The sequence below is a fragment of the Maylandia zebra genome, linkage group LG6 (assembly GCF_041146795.1).
Source record: "Maylandia zebra isolate NMK-2024a linkage group LG6, Mzebra_GT3a, whole genome shotgun sequence".
NCBI lineage: Eukaryota > Metazoa > Chordata > Actinopteri > Cichliformes > Cichlidae > Maylandia > Maylandia zebra.
Genome location: NC_135172.1, coordinates 27,296,214 through 27,318,439, shown reverse-complemented (window position 1 = coordinate 27,318,439; position 22,226 = coordinate 27,296,214). Strand labels below are relative to the sequence as shown.

Genomic DNA, 22,226 nt, shown 5'->3' with positions numbered 1-22,226 from the left:
AAAACATAATATTCAATAATTTCCCTTGTGGGATCAATAAAGTATCTATCTATTGATTTAAGAGGCACGTGAAACCAACACATAACCACACACACTTAAACACGCAGAGCTAGCCGAAAGGCATAAAACAAATTAAACACCTATTTATGGTCTCTCAGCCACCAGGAGGCCCTAAAAACAAATTAGAAGGGCAAATTTCTTTTCAGCATTCCCTGCTAAATGTTTTGTGATACCATTGAATAAAATGAGCCTCATTTAGCCTTTTAGGCTTTGTTCTTGCAAAAAACTCACATTTATTTATGATGAGCGTAGATACATTTAATGTCCAGATGTGAGGAGCAAGATTTCCAGGACTTTCACTGTTTTAGATGATGCTTTTGGGGTTTAGGGGGTTTGTGTTTACACGTTGTTTTTTAAAATGAAACCCAAAATGAAGACCACACGATTCCAGGAAAAGCTCAAATTTCATTCCCCGCCCCCCCCCCCCCCCCCCCCCCCCCCCAAAAAAAGCGCACACAGAACAAACTGTTCAGGTGGAAGCAATAAAACCCAATAATTGTGCTTGAAAGTGTGAAAGTGGGGGGAAAGACAAAGATAGGCAGCAAAACTACAAAAGGCACACAGAGAAAGTAAGAGAGGAAGCGACTAGAAGCGAGGCTTAACGGGGAGTAAGAACAGGAGCAGAAACTGCGCCAAAATCCAAAAACCACGACCATGACTTGAACATCTGTCAATAAGACTTCTTCTGCACAAGAAAGGCACATTTTAAGGTGCATCGTGCAAATCTCAGATTATAACAAAACGAAGTGAATGCACTTGATGATGTCTACAAACTTAAAGAGATTTTCTAAGAATAAGGTCACATTTTATAAATCTGTGTTAGAATAGTCAGGAGACCACACGAGCCTTCAAGCAATTCATGCTTGCTGTAATCATTCCTGCTGTTCTCGAGCATTAAAAGATCAGTTATTTCTAATGATGTTGGTGGTAAACAGTGTGTATAATTACAGCGCCCATTAACTCAGACCTGTGTCTGTGTTCCTACTGGCATCTAAAGATCTAATGTGGAAAAGTGACCATGTCAACCTCCGTCATATTCTGGTTAAAAACGTTTGCCTGACCTTGCACATTGCCAAATTAAGATTGTTTATTGGCTCTTTCTGGGCTATAGAGTTGATTAAATCTGGGAAAAGTGAAACCGCCATAATGCTGATTAGAGTTGGGAAATGTGACACTATGAAGTGCATCACAAACTGAAAGAGCTCCTGCGGGGAAACTCCTGCCAAGCGAGAGCTGTCATCACAACAGGACACGCTGGCCCAGTCGAAGTGTGAGGACAGGCTGCCGCCATAATAATACTTTATTACAATGTCTGTAATATAAAAGAATCACGTTATTTAACAGAACAGTTGATCCTCTGTATCCCTGCACCACCAGGACTTTTATTGATGGAAAATTTACTTATTCTTCCAAACGACTGAGTGAAGATGATTTTTATGGGGGGGGGGGGTTCAGTAATAACAGACTCATCACCTTGGCCAGACTCCAACCAATGCGGGACAGCAAGGAGTGGCAATGATCCAGAGCAGGGGGGAGGGAGAGAGGCGATGCACTGTGTCTTTAAGCTCCAATGAAATCCATCAGGGGGAGCCAGGCTGCTGGATCATTGTGTCCGTGCGCTCATTACGTTGGAGGAACCTGTGCCGCGTTATCACGCTGGACGAGGTCTCGTTGTTTTAGACACAGGATGGTTTTGTCTGCGCTTGAAACGCATGGAGTAGAGTGAAAGACTTGAAAATCACCCGACAATGAGGTTCCGCTGGGTTCTTTGTGCCTCGTATTTTATTTTGCTGCCACTAACCGGTAAGAAAACCACTTGCGATGTTATTTCAGCGCGGCGTGTGGATATCTTTTTTTTTCTCAGTGTTGACTTTATTGCTTTGTTGTGTTTTTTTTCTCCCAACTCTTTGAGTGGGTAGTTTCAGATATTCTTACGTTTTATTGCTGTTATAGTGGTGGAATTTCTATGACGGCATCCTTAATGCTTTTCACCCTATGGTAATAATTCAAATCATTTATTTCTGTACTTTGTTCGTGCATTATTTTAGAGTCAGTGCTTCTTCGGGTCTTATTCCGTCTCCCACTTGTGCGACATGTGCTGCTGTCACCATTAAAGAGTCTTTTTTTTGCCTATATCTTAGAGTATAGACGTAAACAGCCGAGGAAAAACAGCGTGTATCTTTGCGCATGTTTAGCGCAACCTCCTGTCCGTTTACTGTTTTTCCGGACTGTTTCAAGTCAGTCATTTAGTGCTAAAGGTAAATGTAAAGCTCTTGCCAACCCGCCAGCTTAAGTCTACAAATCATTTGTATGCATAACTGTTTAGTGGTGCGCTGGAAATACCTTTGGCGGGCAACAAGTGTGTGTGTGTTTGTGTGTTTGTGTGTCCCTGTGTGTGCCTGAGTGTTTTGTTTGAAGAGAATTAATTATTTATTCTACCCAAACGAAGAGGATAAGGTTGAGCATCCTACCAGAACAGCAAAAGAAACAAAGAAGAAGAAAGAGGAGAAGAAGAAGAAGGGGAAAAAAGATACGCATCTTCTACCACAAAGCACCCGCAGCATCTTGACATCTAACAGCTCTGGATGTTAGGATCAAAGCTTCGTGTTTAGTCACATAACTGCCTCGGGTTTTGTTTTGTTTTTTTGTTTTTTACTACTGAAACCGTTCGCTTGTTCAAATAGTTCAAATCACTGGTTGCCAAACTCATATTCTGAGAGATGCAGCATTAAAAACATGCCCTCACACCCCGCGCAAACACAGATGTGGATATTTTGGAAGGGAGGGGGGATTCACATCCTTCTCCTTTTTGCTTTCTGAGCTCTGCTTGAGCCTGGAGGCACAACAGTCACATGAAAATCCTGTTTTTGAAATGGCTCTTATCATGTGCAAATCTAAGTGGGGGAAAAGGAGAGAAAGAAAGTGGGAGGAAGACTGGTGGAGCTTAAACTAAAATGTCAGCTGGGTTTACTCATCTTAAGGGAATAGGTTTAGGGACCTTGATGCATGATTACTCAGCGGCTGTATAACTCATAATTATTGATTCTCCAATTGAGCTGTCGTGGTTAGATAGCACTCTCTCTTCAGGGAGTCTCTGTCAATCATGCCATCCTGTTTAACCACCACACTGGGCACTCTGATCTTAAACGATCAATCAACAGAAAAATAACAGCAATTATTTTGATATTTTCAGTCCTAGTCAAGCCAGGATACTGTGCTGCTTTCTTACAGCATTTCAGCTATGAGGAATTGTTTGCTTTTTAGTCTCATGTGGTAGTATTTTTAGATCTCTGGAGTGGCAGTCTGCTAACACAACAAACAGAAAATGCTGTTTTTTGTTACAACATGTACTTCAGGATTTCTGACTCCTGGTAGCTATTTTCACAATTTTCTGACCCTTTAGAAACCAAGCTACGAATGGAATAATCAGAAAAATAAAATCTACATCAGCTTTAATCTGTACACCTGCTCACCTGCTTGTTAATGCAGATACCTAATTAAGTAATCACTTGGCAGCAGCTCACTGCATTTTGCCGTGTAGCAGCGATTGAGACAATCTACTTAATTTGAAACAGAGTATGAGAATGGGGAAGGACAGCGGTGTAAGTGATTTGGACCTGGCGTGGTTGTTGGTGCCAGGCGGTCTGGTCTGAGTGTTTCAGAAACTGCTGATCTACTGGAATTTTCTCTGCGAATGCCTTGTTGATGCCAGAGGTCAGATGAGAATGGCCAGACTGCTTTGAGCTAAGGGAACAGTAAGTCACATAACTGTTTGTTAGAACTCTCGTATGCAGAAGATCGTCTCCGATTGCATAAGATATTAAACCTTGAAGCAGAGGGACTACAGCAGAAGACCACGCCGGGTGCCATTGCTGTCAGCTAAGAACAGGAAACTGTGGCTACAATCCACAGGCTAATTAAACTTGACATTAGAAGATTAGTAAAATGTTGTTGGGTCCGATCAGTATAAATGTCTGCAGCAAAATTCAGATTGCAGAATTTTACATAAAACAGCATGAATGCATACATCCATCCCGCCTTGTATCAATAGTTATGACAGCAGTGCACCCGTCTTCTAATTGCTGCTCCTATAAAGCTAAAGCAATCTCAAACTGTTCACTGTTCACTGTACTTAAATGGCCTCCATAGTCACCAGATAGCAATCCAATAGAGCACCTTTGGGATTTGGTGGAACAGCAAATTTATACCATGCATGTGTAGCTGACAAATCTGTGATGCTATCATTTCAACATGGACCAGAATCTCTGAGGAACGCTTCCAGCGCCTTGCTGAATCTGTACCAAAAGCAATGAAAGCAGTTTTAAATGAGGCTATATGTTGAAAAAAATGTTTCGATTAAGAACAACATCTCCGCTATGTCTTCACTGGGTTTTTTTCTTCAGAGGTTGTATTTAATTATATTATTATTATATTAATGCACCAGAAAGCAGCAGCATTTCTTTCCCTTCTGGTGTGGATTTTTATCCAAGCCGAACCCATTCAAAATTAGCAACAGGTCCAACATCCATCATCCTTAATGTTCTTCCTCTCTACCAGTGTGGTCAGAGCCACTCATCTCCCCCGGTGGGCCTCACATCGTAGTTCCCAAGAAGGGGAAGCTAGAGCTGCGCTGCTATGACAATGCCACAACGTCTGGCGCCCCGCCCAGGTTAAGGTGGTACAGGGACAAGTCTCGCAAGCTGGATGGAGAGGTGCAGGAGGGCAACGTGGCTTTCGTCAGGCTATCAGCCGCCCAGCTTAACCACATGGGTCGCTATATATGTGTGAATAACATCACACTGGAACAGAGCTCTATCTACGTATACGTGAAAGGTGGGTGTTTAACGGGGGGGGGGGGGGGGCATTTGGATGTTTGTCTTCACAACATTAATCCAAATCTTTACCTGTCTGTCATCTCCCTAGACCCCTACAATGCTTTCCTGCACATCATGATAAACATCAAACTGGTGCGAGAAGGCGATAGCTGCACCATTCCCTGCCTTGTTACTGACCCCGAGGTCACCCACCTGGGTTTGGAGACCTGTGATGGACGACCTCTGCCCTCTGGTATGAGTTATAAGAGTGACCTTCAGGAAGGCATCACCATCAACAACATTCAGAAGGAATACGATGGCTGCTACGTATGTGTGGGACTTCTTCACGGAGTCAAAGTGATGTCAAGTAAATACAATCTGGAAGTACGACTCGGTAAGTAAAAGTCAAAAAGCGATATGTATTATTCGTGTTTCCTGAAATTACCATTCATGTTAATGAGAGATTAGTCACTTTTGTCCAGAGTAATTAATTACTGGTGATATATTCCCTTCAGTGTGCATATATAGAAAATATAAGGTCTTGTTACAGAACAGAGCAAGCATCAGTGACAACAGGCAGGAGCCTAATTAAGTCAGACACAGCTTGAACAAGAGGACTGAGGAAGGAAGTGGGATTCAGAGCAGCTGGAAGATGTCCAGCAGCTGCCTGATGTATGGAAGAGTACCAGCTGAGCCATCAGCTGATGTGGGCTGGCACTCAGATGTTGTTGTTATCACCTAATCTATCCGGGTTGTGATCGGAGCTTGATTTTTGCAGCGTGACTAAATGAACACCATGTTTAAGTTGTTTCATGGGTGTTAATGAAGCTAAATGTGGAGGAAGAAAACAATGGGTTTACTGCCACATTCATATTTCTCTTCATACCTGAAATACAAAAACATCCATCTATGAGCAGCTGCTGAGAGCACAGAAGCATCTTTAGAGGAACTGTTTGAATTAGGAAAAGGGAAAACTGCAAAGTCACTAGCAGGCGAGGCGATGGTGAAGTGGAAAAACGTCCATACTTTACCCGTAATTAGTAATTGGAAGTTAAAACCACAGCATTTGCTTTCACTGATGCCTCTAAAAGCATAATGGCATGTCATTAGTTCTGCAGGAATTTGGTTTGATGCAAAATGAAGGATTTTAATTTATGAAATTCATAGCTGCCTAGACTTTGGCAGCTATTGACATTTTGCTCAATATCACCAATAAGCGAAATTGTAGCATCGTAAAAAGCCAAAGCATGAGCAGATGCAATATGCATTCATCCTATGGGAAATCCATCCAGTCTTGGTTAAGACTGGAACATGATAGCGGACCAACACTGGCAAATGCAGAGCAGCTAGCATGGCTAATAATAGACAGTCCAAAAGCCTTCTGTTCACTTTCTTTTTTAGCCACAAAGAGATATTACATTTTTACGAGCTACGTGCATCTTAATAAAATAAAATCGATCATAGATACAATTTAAGTTTGTGCTTCTGTCCTCTGCATTACATCAGCACTCTTTATGCGGACCAGCTGAGGGGCAGTACGGCATGGTGTCCTTTTGAATGATGGGAAGAGGGAGAAAGCGAGAAGTACGTTGAGGAAGGGAGGAGCCGAGGGATTTGATTCCCCCAGTGAACAAAGCTCTGTAACAGAGCATGAAGGCTGTGTTTGGGTTAAATAGAATTAGTCCAGCACAAACACAGCAACCGAAGCGGCGTCTGCAGGCATTTAATGCTGGAAATTAATCGTCCTGCCTACGTGGGGACAAGTGTCTGCATTTGGTCATGCTGCTCACGTCAGTATAAAGCTGCACAGTACAAACCGCATTGGGGTATTTTATTATGGCGTTTAAATAAGCAATTTACTTATTTTTATTACATTTTAGCACAAAACCACCACATTTTTTGTTTCAGGTCAGATGAAAAGCCGCCGTTTGGGATTCATGATTTCAGATCATACCAGTCCAGAGTTATTACAGTGCAGCAGAATGATTTCAGGCTCACATATGTCGTGCTGTTAGAAGTGTCTGTGTGACAATGCACAGGTGAAAAAAATGATATGATGCTGGTTTAGATGAACTCACAAATACAGCAGTTTGCTACAGTTGCTTTTTGAATCCCTTGATTCAGTGCCAGAGTTACGCCCAGTGATCACGCTGTCCCAGAAAGACAAAGTCATCTTGAGGACAGGAGAGCAGTTCGAGCTTACCTGCAGCTCCTCCAATGTCAACGCAGACGTCATTCTCAAGTGGGACTTCCCGTCAACAGCGGTGAGAATGATTCAGGGATTTATTTGCAGTTCTTTGTCAGGGATGTTTGGCTGCCTACTTGTCAAACAGTTTGCAACGTCCTTTAGAAATGATTTCATTTTGCACAAAGCTAACATGGAGAAAAGTGAGCTCATATCCCAAGTAATGCTTTAGAGACTTTTTCGTTCAAGAAACATGTTTCCAAAAGATTTGTGATGCTGTTTAACATGTAAACAAAAAGCAGAACTATATTTTCTGTGAAAAATTATACCCAATATTTTAATATTGAAAAAAAAGTTTGAAAAAAGACAAAAAAAAAAGGAGAGAAATTCGTAAAAGTTTTGGAAACAGGTTGTAACTTCGCCTACTTTCAAGGTGCACGGTGAAGGGCAAACATGTGAAGAGGCTGATGGTCCAGCAACATTTGAAGCATGAAGAGCAACTTTCTGGTTCTGCCAGCATATTTCAGCAGCCTGTTCCCGTCATCACTGACAAAGGGTATAGGCTGAAGTAACAAAGTTGCTCTTCATACTGCAAGTGTTGCTGGAGGTTTGACCTTTGACGTGCAGAGGAGTGTCCAGACGGGGGGCTGGGGTGGCAGCTTGTGAATAGCAAATAGTTACATTGTGCTTTTTATTCATATTTGGCACAAATTCCACACTTTGTATATGGTTGTTACTTACAATTTCTTAGTTACCAGTATAGACATTTTATATACTAGTATGTGCCACTGCTACAGTATTGTTTGATCTGTGATTTTAACCCATTGTTAGGTGGTTGCTAGGCAACATGATGGCATCATGATGTGCTAAATGCAAAATTGAGCCTTGTGGATATAAATGAGATGCTACTGTCATTAGATTAAAATGATACTATTATTTGAAGTGTTGCAGGCGCATAAATGTTACACATAGGTCATTTTAACTCCTTGGTAGGTGATGTCATAACATCTGATCTAGATAAGAAACTTAAGAAGGCTAAGACGTCACTGTGTACTGAGCTTGGTCGCTCAACTTTTGATCATAGGGAGGAGGTGCTGACAGCCAGACTTTGTATGTTACAGTAAGACTACAGTTGCTGGATTATGTAGAAAACAACAGATCTGTGTCATGTTACACCTGTAAAGCATGCTTCTTTGCCTCCTCTTTGCCACTTTGCAGCATCCTTTTGAAACACAAACCTCACACATCCTGTCCGGGGGTTTGGGTTACGAGCGTTCAACCTCACTCTTGATCCCAGCTGTTAACCAATCAGACTCAGGGACTTACCGTTGCCATGCTCACAACGAAAGAGGCCGCAGTGACGAAGCGATGGAGCTCAAAGTTTACGGTAAGAATTGGGGGCTTTGTATTTATACTCAAAAATATATTTTCAAGTTGCCCCAGTAATGTTATAGTTATTTCTGAGGCCACACATACCTGGATGTGTGCAGAATGTTATCAACCTTTTGTTCATAAAACATATTAAACTTACACATTTCTGCTCTTCAGATCAGGGGTTCATTAAAATGTTAGTAAGTCAAAGTCCAGTCCAGGAAGAGGTTAAAGAGGGAGAGAGCCTGAGCCTAAAAGTTGAATTCGATGCCTATCCTGCACCAAGCTTCATGTCCTGGTCTTACAATGGGAAGATTCTCCACAACACCACAGAGCACGTCATCACTCTCCACCGAAACAAATACAGGTACAGTTAGTTAAAAGTGAGTACTTCAAGTAACCAGTACGCTAGTATGTCACTGTGGGTTAAAGGATTTTACAAATACACTTGTTCTATCAGATACAGCAGCAAGCTGAGACTAGTGAGGGTTCTTGGCTCCGAGGGCGGGATCTACAACTTCTCAGCCAGTCACAAAGACGCATCTGTCGATCACTCGTTTCATGTGTATGTCAACAGTAAGTAGCTCTCACATTTGTTCCTTTGGGTTGTATACTTAGAACACAGTTAGTAGCTGAAATAACAATCTGTACAGAAGAGTAGCTAGATAAATCAGAGTTTTACAAACTTTTCGCCTGCATTGATTTTAGTTAAAGGAAACCTCATTTTGATCAGCTGGTACTTTTCTGTAGTAATACCACAGGTAGCCAGTATACTGGGAGTCAACAGGAGATGCTTTGTACATGTGCTGTATACGACTTTCTTTTTTCTCCGTAAGGTAAGCCTGTCATTACAGCTCAGGAAGGGCCTGTTGATGGACAAGTGCGGTGCATTGCTGCAGGATACCCCGTCCCTAAGATCAGCTGGTACTTCTGTGAGCTGCCGCGCACAAGGTATCCCGAAAACGCAGCTTATATCAAGATCTTACAAAAGAGGATTAGGCCCACTGAAATTAAAATCTTAATTCTGAAAAAATGATCATGAAACAGGAAATCAGTTTGCCTTTGAAATTTGATTTATTAGTAACATATTATTAAGTAAATATCTAACCAAGCCTTCCGTTCTCAGGTTAGCGACTAAGATACAAATAGTGATTTGGCCCCACTGACGAGAAGCAGCTGTATTAAAGGTCCACATGAAGATATGTATATGTAAAAAAAAAAAAAAAAAAGAAAGAAAAGAAAACAACAACAATTGGCTACAAATATAAATGGCTAGGTTTTAGGATCGTAGGAACAGAAAGGATCATTTTATTCTATTAGAACAGAAGTAATGGAGACGATTGCTAGAAGGAGCTGCAGAAACAGCACCCGGTTTCCACTGGGTGATCTACATCAGCGACACCACCTCTGATGTGTTTGTTGGCTGGTTCATCTGTAACTCAGATGCAGAACTGTGCTCTAGTTTCACATCTATTAGACTTAAAATTGCTTTAATTTTTCCATCTTTTTAAATTTGTTTTAGACAATTTAGCAATTGATGGAAAAGCTTTTAACGCACTTACAGTAAGGAGCTGTAAGTTTAGTATGTCTTATTTTTCCTACCTCTCCTACTGGAGTGGATCCAAAGGCACTGAATCAATAAATTGATTTGTAAAGGCTGAAACCTGCTCTTGCACGGAGTGATCGTAAGCAACCTTAATGTCTCAACAGGTGCTCACAATTGCCCAATGCCACCCAGTGGGAGACCTCAGAGGTCACTGTCCTTTCAGAGTCAACCTTTGGTAGGAGTCAAGTGGAAAGCCGACTGAATGTCAGCAAAGAGTTCACTCAGTACCACACACTGGAGTGTGTCGCTTCTACAGAGGAGGCAGAGGCCTACACCCTGTTCTCCATCAGTGGTAAGACACTGTACGGACCGCAAATAGAGCTGCAAGGAGAGTAACACAGGTGAAGCGTCAGTGTCTGCGTGGTGGGGATTTGTCTTATATAGCGCGCCACAAATACGTTGTGCAAGAATTCAAAAAGACACACAAACCCATTGACCCTTTGTCTGCACAGGCCAGGTGTGTGGTTACTGGGTACAGATTGAATGAGATTAGTGTATGCTGACTATGCAAGCTGGGATTATATGGCGCAGACTCACTAATCCTTGTCACACAAACAAACACCACTGCTGCAGCTGTCTGTTTTAACGGTAGAGGATGTCACTCCGTGTGTGTGTGTGTGTGTGTGTGTGTGTGTGTGTGTGTGTGTGTGTGTGTGTGTGTGTGTGTGTGTGTGTGTGTGTGTGTGTGTGTGTGTAACTACCAAAACTTGGCTACTTCAATGCTCCATGAGATTTCTCACTCTGGGTTTGTTGGTGTTCATTCTCAGAGCGTGTGGTCCCCCATAAACTCTTCACGCCTCTTCTAACCGGCATGGTGGCTACTGGGGTCTTACTCAGCCTCGTGTTAGTGGTGCTGCTTTATAAGTACTTGCAGGTAAGGTAAAAGGAAATAAACTGTGCATGCCTTATGATTATTGTGATTTTAAGCCCGGGTTTAAGTAGGGTCACAGATTTAACGTAAATCACAAAACTCTTTGGCCATCAGCCCCTTTCAAACCCATGAATCAGTTTCAAAGATTATAAACATCAATCTCAAATCAGGATCATCAAGCAGCATTGACATACACTTTGCATCCCAGGAAAGTAAATGGCTTTGGGAGTTTCTGGCAAAGGGCCCATTCTCATTTACTAATGACTCATGCCTCCATCGTGTTTAGAGTACGTTAAAGTTAGAAGCATCTTTCTTTCGTTCTGCATTTGGCAGTGATGTTTTGCACGCAAGAGTGACGGTAAATTCTTTTAATCAACATGAATGTGTCCTAATGAATTTCAGTTGAATCAGTCAACCATTTGAAGTGCAGACATGCTGTAGTTAAAGGATTTTTGACACTGCGATCACGCCTCCAGCCATTAATTTGCCCCCCTGAGCATGCTGTGCTTATTGCTCTCAGATGAGTCAGACTCCTTGAGAAGTATCTCACGCATCTGCAGTGGGATCGTCAGGGGGAAAGTCTAGACTCGGGCTGACAACTAAAGTGCATCTTTGTAAAAGAGCAACGTGAAAGGGAATATGAGCTATACAGTCGAACACAACAAACAGTCCCGGGAAGCTGATCTGACGTCACTTTTTCTCTCCCCTCCAAACTTTAACAGAAACCAAAGTTCCAGATTCAGTGGAAGGTCATCGAGACTGTCCATGGAAACAACCATATATATATTGACCCCACCCAGCTGCCATATGACTCCAAATGGGAGTTCCCCAGGCAGAAACTGCGCTTTGGTAGGACAGTGTGTGTAAGAGTGCAAATGTACAGCGACTGTTATCATTTTTAGAGCATGAATGAAGTGTTAAAGTTTGTTTTTTGTGTTTATTTGAAGGTAAGACCCTGGGCTCTGGGGCGTTTGGAAAGGTAGTGAGGGCCACGGCATACGGATTGTGTTCTGCAGACGCTGTGACAACCGTCGCTGTTAAGATGCTGAAACGTAAGTCTATATTTTCCCCATCACCGTCTCTGTGTTGTAACAATATTATATAAAGTGGTACAAAGTACTCAGTACTGTACTTAAAGAGTGAAAACACCAAAATTCAAAGTGTTTGACTGCAATCCCATGTTTAAAATTGAATGAAAAATGATGAAAAATAAATCTAACCTGGAAGTGACAGAAATTGCAGTTCCTTAAGTGGCTCCGAAAGCAAGTCAGTGCACACAGACTCTGTGTTAATGAATACAGTGGGGCCTTTTGTTTTTTATTTTTAATAACTCATTTTGATACTTGCAAGAAGTAAAGTTAGTTATATGGAAGCTGCCTGCCCGTCCTAACCTTCGCTAATTAAAATCAGTAAACTAGATCGCTCACTTTTGGTCTTTTGGAGCATTTTAAAGGAATTACATGACAAATATTACGGCTTGCTGCTTGGTACAGCTTGTATAAGAAGACTGTGGCTCTGTTTTTACTCCACACTAATTAGGAGGCATGTGTGTCCGAGCTACTCACCCCTACAGTCTATGGGGCCTGCTTGCTGACAGAGCTTGCTTGGGTTAGCTGATAACTTAGCACTCCAACCAATTGTCCAAATATTCTGACTCGAAAAAAACAAACACTCAAACAATAACAACAACATAAACAAGTTTCAGAGTAGAGACGAATATGAAGTTGTTTTTTCTCTTTTTACAATTCTTTTAATCCCCCACATTTATGTTAGATTGGAAAACACTGGGCTGAAAACCAAATAACTGTTACACCGCCACTAGTGTCACTACTGGTACTGTTTCTTCTGTATTTCTGATTGCCGTTAGGCTTTTAAATATGAGAATACGCCAGTCACAAAGGAATACTTTCACTTTACGGCCTTTGATTTTGTGCTTATACGTCTTCCACTTTAATGTTGTGATGATGTCATCTCAGCCAACGCTCACTCCACGGAGAAGGAGGCGCTGATGTCTGAGCTGAAGGTTCTCATTTACCTTGGAAACCACGTTAACATCGTTAACCTGCTGGGAGCCTGCACCGTCGGAGGTGAGAGGAGTCACTACGAGCACAATTAGTTCACTCAGAATCAGATTTGCATGTGAGATATTTTTGGATTGGTTTTGTCGTGTCGGGGGCACATAAACCTTACACATCTGCACTCTTGTTTTATTGTTGACTGTCATGATTTATGATTATGAATATTGTCTGGGAGACACATTTGCCATATCCTCATGTGGTGACTCACTGCTGTACCCGGCCATTATCAGCATCTGCCTTCGATATGAAGACGTGATTCATTTTACCTTGCCACAAATCTGCTGTGTGTGTGTTCAATATTATTTAGCTGTCTAGACCTCAGTATTGATTATAATTTAGTTTGGTGTTTTTTTCCACAGATGTATGCATAAGCACTTATTGTGAGAGAAACAAGGAATAGTGACATTGTTTCCTCTGTTTAAACATGATCAGCTTTTAAACACCCTTGTTGTCAAGCCTCATCACTGTGTCAGAACTGCTTGCCGTTTCTTCTCATTTTCATTGTGCTGTCATGGTTTAAAAATCAGTGACTGATGGTTGTCGTTTTTGTATTGTTTTGGTTTTTGTCCCTGTATTCTGCCAGGACCAATTTTGGTAATTACAGAGTACTGTTGCTATGGGGACCTCCTCAACTTCCTCAGAAGGAAAAGAGAGTCCTTCCTAAACTCCAGAGCTGGGGATGGTTACTACCACAATGTCTCGAACCCAACAGAGTCCACAAGGTGCGTATGTGCAGGAATGCTTCATGGCGATGACAGCTGAAAGTGGCTAGTTTCTCTACTTACGTGTTTGTATCTGTGTGTATTTCTTTAGCAGTGAGGCTACTGGTGCAGGATATATGCCCATGCGTCCCTCTGAGAAAGAAAGGTCCTCTGAGTCAGGTACAACGTCGCTCTCTCTTTACATTTCTAATTACAATACACTGCATAACCAATAGCATGCCTCCACAAAGGATGAAAATTCCCTACAAATGAATCAAAACTGGAATTCTCGCATATAACTGAAGTGCATTGTGTGCCTAGATGACATAGATGAGCTGTCCTTGGATGCTGAAGATCTCCTCAGCTTTTCCTACCAGGTGGCCAAAGGAATGGAGTACATTACTTCCAGGAATGTAAGGCTTTTACAGACTGTTAATAAACAGTATATAGACTCGTCATGGGAGAGATTTAAAAGTGCTGTTCCTAGTTCATAAATCATGGCATGGCTCAGGGCCAATATTCGTGCAGAACTTTTTCTTTCAGCTAATGGCATCATTATAGTAGGAAACCACGGCATTGCTGCATTTCAAACGTATACTGCACACAAGCAGATTAAACAATTAGGCGTCTCTATTTAATGCTGTCAATTCAGCAATGAAAAAAATGCCAAATGTAACGATGAAGTTACAGAGAATTTGTTCAGTTATCACATAACTGCATCTTCCCCCAGGCTGTGTGGAGCATTTTAGCCATTAAGGCACTGCTTTGTTTTATGCCATATTTAGATTCAACGCACAAAGTCGACTAGGCGTATAAATCAAGTCGAGATAATGTCACATATCTGGATTGCATCTCAGGACCAGTGTTGTCTTTACAAACTTCTGTATTTGCTGACACACCCATACAACCATAAAACACTCAAGCTGCAAGCTGCACAATCCAAACATTGATGTTTTGCACACTGCATTAGTGCTTGCTGATTTACAGCATTTCTCACAGCGACTTTCAAACAATCAGGTAGAAGCAGAACTCTTACATGCGCTACCTTGTCAATGCTAGTTACCAAAAACAACGAAGTGCACTTGGTAGTTGTAGGACTACACAAACGTAGACGCAGCAGAAATTAAATCCTACAAGAGTGATCTGGTGGACAGGAACATGATTCCAAATGAAAGGAAATTAAATGAATTAAAGTTTGAAGAAGCTCCACCTTAGTTACATACAAACAGTCAGCCTTAAACCGCTTCAATTGCTCAGACTGTACTTTTATTTATTTATTTAATTTATGCATAGTTTGTTGGCTTATTTCTACTAATTTATCCATTTGGATTGCATTCCCTACCATATTTTTTCATGATTTCAGTAGAAACATGGCTTCTGTGCCCAGGTTACCTGAACAGTTAAAAGAAAATATGACATGAATTACAAAAAAGTCCAAAAAAGTTGGCCACCGTTTTGCCCCCAGTACCATCCGAGGCTTTTGAATTGAGTGCTGGATGATTCCTCTCTTCTTTAGTCCACAGGACTTGGCGTCCAAGTTTTCCAAAGAGAATTTCAAATTTCGATTCATCTGCCCTCAGATCAGTTTCCCCCTTTGCCTCAGTCCACTTTAAACGAGCTTTGGCCCAGAGAAGACAGCAGGGTCTCTGTATCATGTGCATGATAGAGCTTTAACCTGTATTTGTGGAGTGCACGGTGAACTGTGTTCACAGTGCTCACGAGCCCATGGAGGGATTTCCATGACAGGATTATGCCTGTTTTAAATGTAGTGCTGCCTGAGTTTCATATGATTTTCAGCCTTGTCCATTGCGCATACAGATTTCTCCACATTCTGTGGAATTGAAGATCATTACTCTGAAATTGTTCCACAGTTTGCAGATTCATTTTTTTGCCGATTGGTGAACCACTCCCCATCTTTACTTCATGTTACTGATCTGTTGCAATCAAATTCGAAATGAGCTAGATTTTTCTTAAATGCATTTTCTTTGTTTAAACGTTTGATGTTTTTCCTATATTGTGTTGTCATTCAAATATGGACTCAAGAGATTTGCAAATGCATGCATTTTGTTTTTACATAGCAGCCCAGCTTTTTTAAAATTATGATCGTAATAACACAATTCCCCTTTTGTTGTGTAAAGAAACTGTGCTCAAACACAGCTTTAACGGTGTCTTTCGCCACAGCTGATTCGTTTCTCACAGACACAAACTGGTGGCAGGCCAACAGAGAGCCCAAGCTGGTGACACTTTTTCTTTGTAACATAAAGATGAAAAAAAGTGTTTTACTTCCCTCTACGATGCAATCTTAAAACCGTTTTATTAACCAGTTACACTCTTAAATAAGACAAAAGTAACTGTTTAGAATGATCGTGTAAAACGTGGCACCCGTTTACCCACACATGCTTTCTTGAATTTTGTTTGGTCATATTGAGTCATTGTTTCTCCTTCTTCTACTTCTTCTTCTTTTGTAAACACGTCAGTTCGCCTTTTGTGTTTGCCACAAGCTTTACCGGCCTCGCCTCCTTTGTAAGCGTGCCCTGTCATTCACTGCAGAAACCGGTTGCTGTGTCAATGCTCATCGCTGTGTTTGTTTCTGCTGCCGCGTTTGTGTGCGCAGTGCATCCACAGGGATCTTGCAGCTAGAAACATTCTGCTGACTCACGGCAGGGTGGCGAAGATCTGCGACTTTGGCTTGGCACGAGACATCACCACCGATGCCAGCTATGTGCTCCGTGGAAACGTGAGTCTGTCTTTCCGTCTGTCAGTCTTTCGCTCCCTCCTCCTTTGTTCTTTGTTCCCGCTCCGTCTCCGCAAACCAAGACAGGAAAACTCCCACGCTCGCTTCTCTTTACTGAGTCTGAACTGCTCTATGAAACAATACATGTAGAATTTTTGTGAAGAAAGTTGGACAGCAAGCTAAAAAGGAAAAGATGAAAAGTTTGCAGTTACACTGGCCAAACAAGAAGAAAGTTCTGTTCATTTTGTACACGAAGGCATTATTTATTGAATTGTATTTTATAAAACTTTCATATAACTTTTTTCACACTGAAAATTTAGATTCTTTTTGATGGGCTATATTATATTCTTATAAATGAGGACACGAGTTCATGGCTCTCTCCCTCCTTCAGGCTCGTCTGCCGGTCAAGTGGATGTCACCTGAGAGTATTTTTGACTGCGTCTACACGATTGAGAGTGACGTGTGGTCCTACGGCATCCTGCTCTGGGAAATATTCTCCCTCGGTAACATTTCCATTTTATGCTTTACTTTCCTTTTACTGTTTCAAATCATCATTGTCATCCATTTGACTGGGGGCTTTAGTACAGGCTTATTAATGCTCACAAGCAGCAACATAGCTTAGGGCACGCACGCAAAGTGGTATTGATTGAGAAGCCAACAGTACCGTGCAAATCAATATTTTTTTCCTTTAAAAATGATGTAAAGTTGTTGTTGCAGGTAACAGCCCGTACCCTGGGATGCAGGTGGGATCTGCATTTTATAGGATGATTCAGGAAGGCCACAGGATGAGCAGGCCTGAGTATGCCCCCACTGAGATGTAAGTGCATGTTTGTGAGAATGAGTCTGTTTCATATACTGCCATCACAAAGGTTGCAGGAAGTCGTGTGTTTGTTTTTTTTTACTATCAGGTGATAAACAGATTATTTTTTCAATTAATAAAATATGTGTTTTAGGCCTTGGTCAAGCACTTACTTCATCCCAACCTTTTTCTTTGATGATATAAGCAGGGCAGAACCAACAACGCCAACAGTGTAGAAGCTAAAAGCAGAGAACTGTTTTATTCAAAACAAATTATCACTCTGTTTTGTGGTGATCAATTAATAATTCTTTGTTTTTATTTATAACCTGGACTTCTTTTATTATAATTTTACATGATCAGTTATTTAAATAAATTATTTGGATCTAATTTATATGTTGTTTTCCATCAGTGGGTACTTGAACTAAATCAGCAGCAGTTAAGGTGTAAAAGCCAAATATGTTATTATTTGTTCGATGCTGCCTTATATCCATGACTAAAGTCATTTTCTACAACGTGACTGATGCAATATGAGCTGTTACAGGCTATGAACCTGTCAGCCTGTAGTTTAGATGTATAAAATAGCTAGATTGTTTTTGTGTTCTGGCTGTTTTTCTGTATCCCAGACATATAAACTAATGCCAGTGTGACCTGCGTTGTAGGTATGACATGATGCTGTCCTGCTGGAACCACGATCCTCTGAAAAGGCCTTCCTTCAAAAAGCTGGTGGAGAAAACAGAGCTGCTGCTGTCAGAAAATACCAAGAATGTGAGTGCAAGAACGACTCTTAGTCTTACTTTTGTAATCTGTCTTTTTTGTTTTTCACTCATTTCCCTACATTTTATCTCCAAAGCACAAAAATTATGTTGTTTTTTTTTCTTTCTTTCTTTCTTTCGTAAAACACAAGTCTGTGTTACTCCTCAGGTGTACCTGACCCTGAGTAATGCTTCAGGTCCTCCAGAGCAGCAGAGGGCGCCATCACGGAGACTGAGCTCAGTCTGCAGCACAACAGCCCCCAACCAACCTTTACTGCAGAACACAGCTGACGTCTTCCTGGACTATGTCTGACACACCAATTGGACACATACATAAATCCCCACCTTCCTGACCTTCCTCACCTCATACCACACAAACTACACTCCACTCTACTACAACTAACAGCTGATCATTTTAAACAAACTCTCAAATGCTGGCCTTCCTGCATCTTCCATACACACACACACTCACACATACAGAAACACACACACATATAGATATTGTACATACTGAGGGCTGCACTTGGCTCTCAGCCTCTATCTACTCTTGCCCTTGCAATATTGATCTCCATGGTAGGTATTTCAGGTGCACGTCTAAATAAAGCAGACCTCAGCACTAACCGGCCATCAGATACATCACCCATCAGCAGTGGGAAGAGTCTTGGCTCACATTCAGCCTTAGATTACATCTTAAGATGCTTTGGAGAAAACAAAAGGCTGCCAGTACATGTACATACCTGCACAGGGGAGATGATAGTGAACTGATAAATAAATAAACAGAGTTGATGCTGTGACTAGAGGACCTCTTTGTATCAGACTTGTCTGCCATTTCATAGAAATATTTTTGACATTTTGGGACTTTCTTGTTGAGAGATAGATGAGAAGAATTATACCATCCTCGTGTCGCCGCATGCAAATGAGGAAGTAAAGCTTAAAAACTGTAGTTTCTAGTTTAGGAGACACAATACACAGGTAATCAGCTTGTCTGGCTTGGTCCAATGGTAACAAAATCTGCACACCAGCATTTCTAAAGCTTGGACACTTGTGCAGTTGCTAAACATTGAGTAAAAGATATGTAAGATAGTAGAATAGCCCCTGAGCTGCATGCCTGTGGTAGTTTTGCCTTTTTAGAGTGTACAGCTTTGAGTTGTGCTTACGTAACTGTCACCATGCTGCTGTTGTAGGTGTTGAATGGTGTGGTTCATACAAAATTATCAGTCTGTGCAGTCTTTAACTCGTCTCCATATGTTCTTTATTGCTGTCTATCAGTATTTACCAGTGAAAGCCGATAAAACCAATCAGTTGAACTACAAGTTTGTCTTAAAGACGTTAAGGCCTGTAAGAGTTTGGCCCAAGAAACAAGGCATCTAACCAGATACTTGCTTTGGATGGCATCACTTTGGCCTTCATTATTAATGTGAAGATCTAAGATAGATATTTTAACACAGACATTGAAGAAATGTTTAGGAGTGCCTTCTCTAATCTGCACAAGATTGTCAAAGTTAGGAGACCCTGCCTTAGAGGGATGCTGAAAAACTAGTCCACACATTTGCTAATTCTAGTCTGGACTGATATATAATTGTGATATATGCCTAAAAAAAGCATCCATTTGATCAGAATTCCTGGAGGAAGGAACTTAAAACAAGATCCTACTATGTGTTTGGTTGGCTGACGCCATCTCTGCCATTAAGATTAGACTAAAATGATAGAGCTTATATTAAAGGCTACCATTAGAAGTGCCTTCTCATTCTCTGTGACTCCAATGCTATGTGAGCAAAGATGATGGCACTGCAGCACTCATTAGAAGTTGCCATGGTAGTTAATGAAGTCTCAGTAATGGATTTTTGCACATTAGAGGCACCAGATTGTACAGAAGCTATTCGGTGGCTTCTAGCTGGTATTCAGTGGTGACTTGGGGCAGATCCTTCTTATGAGACATGGTAGCTGCACTGTGATGGCGCTTGAAGAGCTTAATCTTGTGGAGGAATGTTGGGATTGAAGAAGATTTTTGACAAAATCCTGCTGGACTTCGGTGAGGGAAAGATTCTTGTTTTTCTAGAGGAGGTTGATTCTGCTGTTGAACTCACTGGGGAGAGATGAGGTCATTCAGAGCAACACTGCCAACCCAGAGTGGCTCGGTGCCTGAAGAACTCTGACAAAGATCCTTCCAGGAGTTTTTGCTGCTTGTGCGTGAGCATCATTTGTATCCTTCCTGAAGTTCCTACATACCCTCTGCCTCTCCGGAAATACCTCTGCATTACCGAGTAATGTAGGAATCATGTGATTTAGAAACCAGGACACTGCCATTGTTTAAGGTATTCCATCAATCACATGCTGCCCCATCCGCTGGCTACACACGTGCCGAGCCCGTCTGACCCATTTCCTTTCCTTCTTTCACAAACCCAAGAATAGGTCTCAGGGTTCTTCCATGGTTGACAGTGCATCACTGACGTCGTGAAATCGCCCGTGGTGGCGCTGGAGGGTTGAAATGGGGAACATGTCATGTGTCGCTGCTGTGTTTAGGAGGCATAGCCTTTCAATCCAGACATCTTGCTTAAAACATTCTGCCTAAGAGGGCAGACTGGATGTTGGAAAGGTTAATTGTTCTTATGTCACTCAGCAAAAATATTTTCCCAAAATGTCAAATCCTAAAACCTTAAAACTTGTTTTCAGCAGGCCTTTAAATAAACACGTTTCTCTAAGGTAGTACAAAGTGTCTTTGAAGAGGAAACAAAAAGAAGAAGAGAAGCCATAGCAGAGTGGCATGCAAGCGATAATTCCTAATGAAAAAGATAAAGCCATAAAAGTTACATAAACACGAATTTCCACCTGTGCGTTGTAGCTTTGAAAACTGTGACTTATAAACAACAATTGCTGTATGTTTTTATGGATAACTTTAGTCTCTTTAGCAAAGCCAGTGTGGCCAAGGATTTAGGACTGATTGTGTGCTTTTTACTGTATGTCAAACCTGTATGCAATGTAAATATCTTAGAGATGTGCCTTTAGACTTTTTTTTTTTTTAAGTGAATGCATTTGTTTGTGACAGTTATTGGTGAGAGAGCAGAAAAATGTTTCTGCACTCTGGCTTTCGGGTTCTTGCAGTTTTGATACAGTTGGTTGACTTGTAATAATAAAGAATGTACCTGTGATGGTCAAACTAACTGCAATAAGTCTTTTATTGTTTTCTGTGAAACAACATGGAGTCGTAAAAGAAACTCTTGTGAAATGTTGCCTCAGGTTGCCAACATGGTCCAACCATCATGTGTCGCATGATGCTTCTTGATGAAAGGTTGCCATCCCTGTTCCATGGATGCATTTTAATGGCAGTAATTACTGTAGGAGTAATAGCACTTTTCAGTCAAACTTCTAATGTGAACCTCAGATGGGCACTAGGATTGCCAGCCAGATACACTATGTTGTCAAAAGTATTCACTCACCCATACTGACTTCAGGTGTTTCAGTCACTCGCATGGCCACAAGTGTAAAGAATTAAGCACCTAGGCATGCAGACAACTTTTACAAACATTTGTGAATGAATGGGTCACCTTAGGAGCTCAGTGAATTCCAGCAACTCTGTGCAACAACTCCAGTGGTGAAATTTTCTCACTACTAAATATTCCAGCTATTAGTGGTGTTATAGCAAAGTGGAAGCGATCGGGAACAAGACCAACTCAGCTATGAAGTGGTAGATCGCATAAAATCACAGTATAGCACGGCGCCACTGAACTCTAAACAAGTGCAGACGTGCTCTCTGGGGGATTCATGCTTCTCCATCTAGTAATCTGATGACCAAGTCTGGGCTTGGCAGTTGCCAGGAGAATGGTACTTGTCTCAGTGCAATTTGCCAATTGTGGGTAGGGATGGGGGTTTTTGGAGGAGGGGGGGGGGGGGGGGGTTAGGAGTTGGGCTCAACCCCTTGGTTTCAGTGAAATGAACTCTTAATGCTTGAGAATACCAAGATACCAAGAAATTTTGGACATCTTGGTCCCAACTTTGTGGGAACAGCTTGGGAGTGACCCCTTCCTATTCCAACATGACTGCACAGCTTTGCACAAAGCAGAGGTCTATATAGACATGGATGTGTGAGTTTGGTGTGAAAGAACTTGACTGGCCTGAGTCCTGACCTCAACTCTATAGATCACCTTTGGGATGAATTAGAACAGACTGTGAGCCAGGTCTTCTCGTTCAACATTCATTTTCTGACCTCACAAATGCGCTTCTGAAAGAAAGGCCAAAAATTCCCATAGACGAACTC

At 41.6% G+C, this 22,226-nt stretch overlaps 1 protein-coding gene across 4 annotated transcripts; it reads left to right on the top strand.

Moving 5' to 3' along the window:
* The first annotated feature begins 1,661 nt into the window (after positions 1-1,661).
* Positions 1,662-21,132, top strand: kitb (KIT proto-oncogene, receptor tyrosine kinase b). 4 transcript variants are annotated; one of them, XM_004564202.2, is made up of 21 exons: positions 1,662-1,863; positions 4,618-4,893; positions 4,984-5,268; positions 6,999-7,138; positions 8,278-8,446; positions 8,608-8,797; positions 8,891-9,006; positions 9,267-9,381; positions 10,141-10,328; positions 10,804-10,910; positions 11,630-11,756; positions 11,855-11,959; positions 12,884-12,994; positions 13,569-13,707; positions 13,799-13,866; positions 14,008-14,099; positions 16,301-16,423; positions 16,812-16,923; positions 17,138-17,237; positions 17,879-17,984; positions 18,124-18,259. In XM_004564202.2, exons 1-21 carry the CDS (start codon positions 1,809-1,811, stop codon positions 18,148-18,150), a joined length of 2,751 nt encoding a protein of 916 aa, XP_004564259.1. In that variant the 5' UTR covers positions 1,662-1,808; the 3' UTR covers positions 18,151-18,259. The 4 variants fall into 4 exon arrangements, with proteins under 4 accessions (XP_004564259.1, XP_014264567.1, XP_004564258.1 ...); XM_014409081.3 differs by having other exon boundaries at positions 1,663-1,863; positions 13,802-13,866; positions 18,141-21,132; XM_004564201.3 differs by having other exon boundaries at positions 1,663-1,863; positions 18,141-21,132.
* The last annotated feature ends 1,094 nt before the right edge of the window (positions 21,133-22,226 follow it).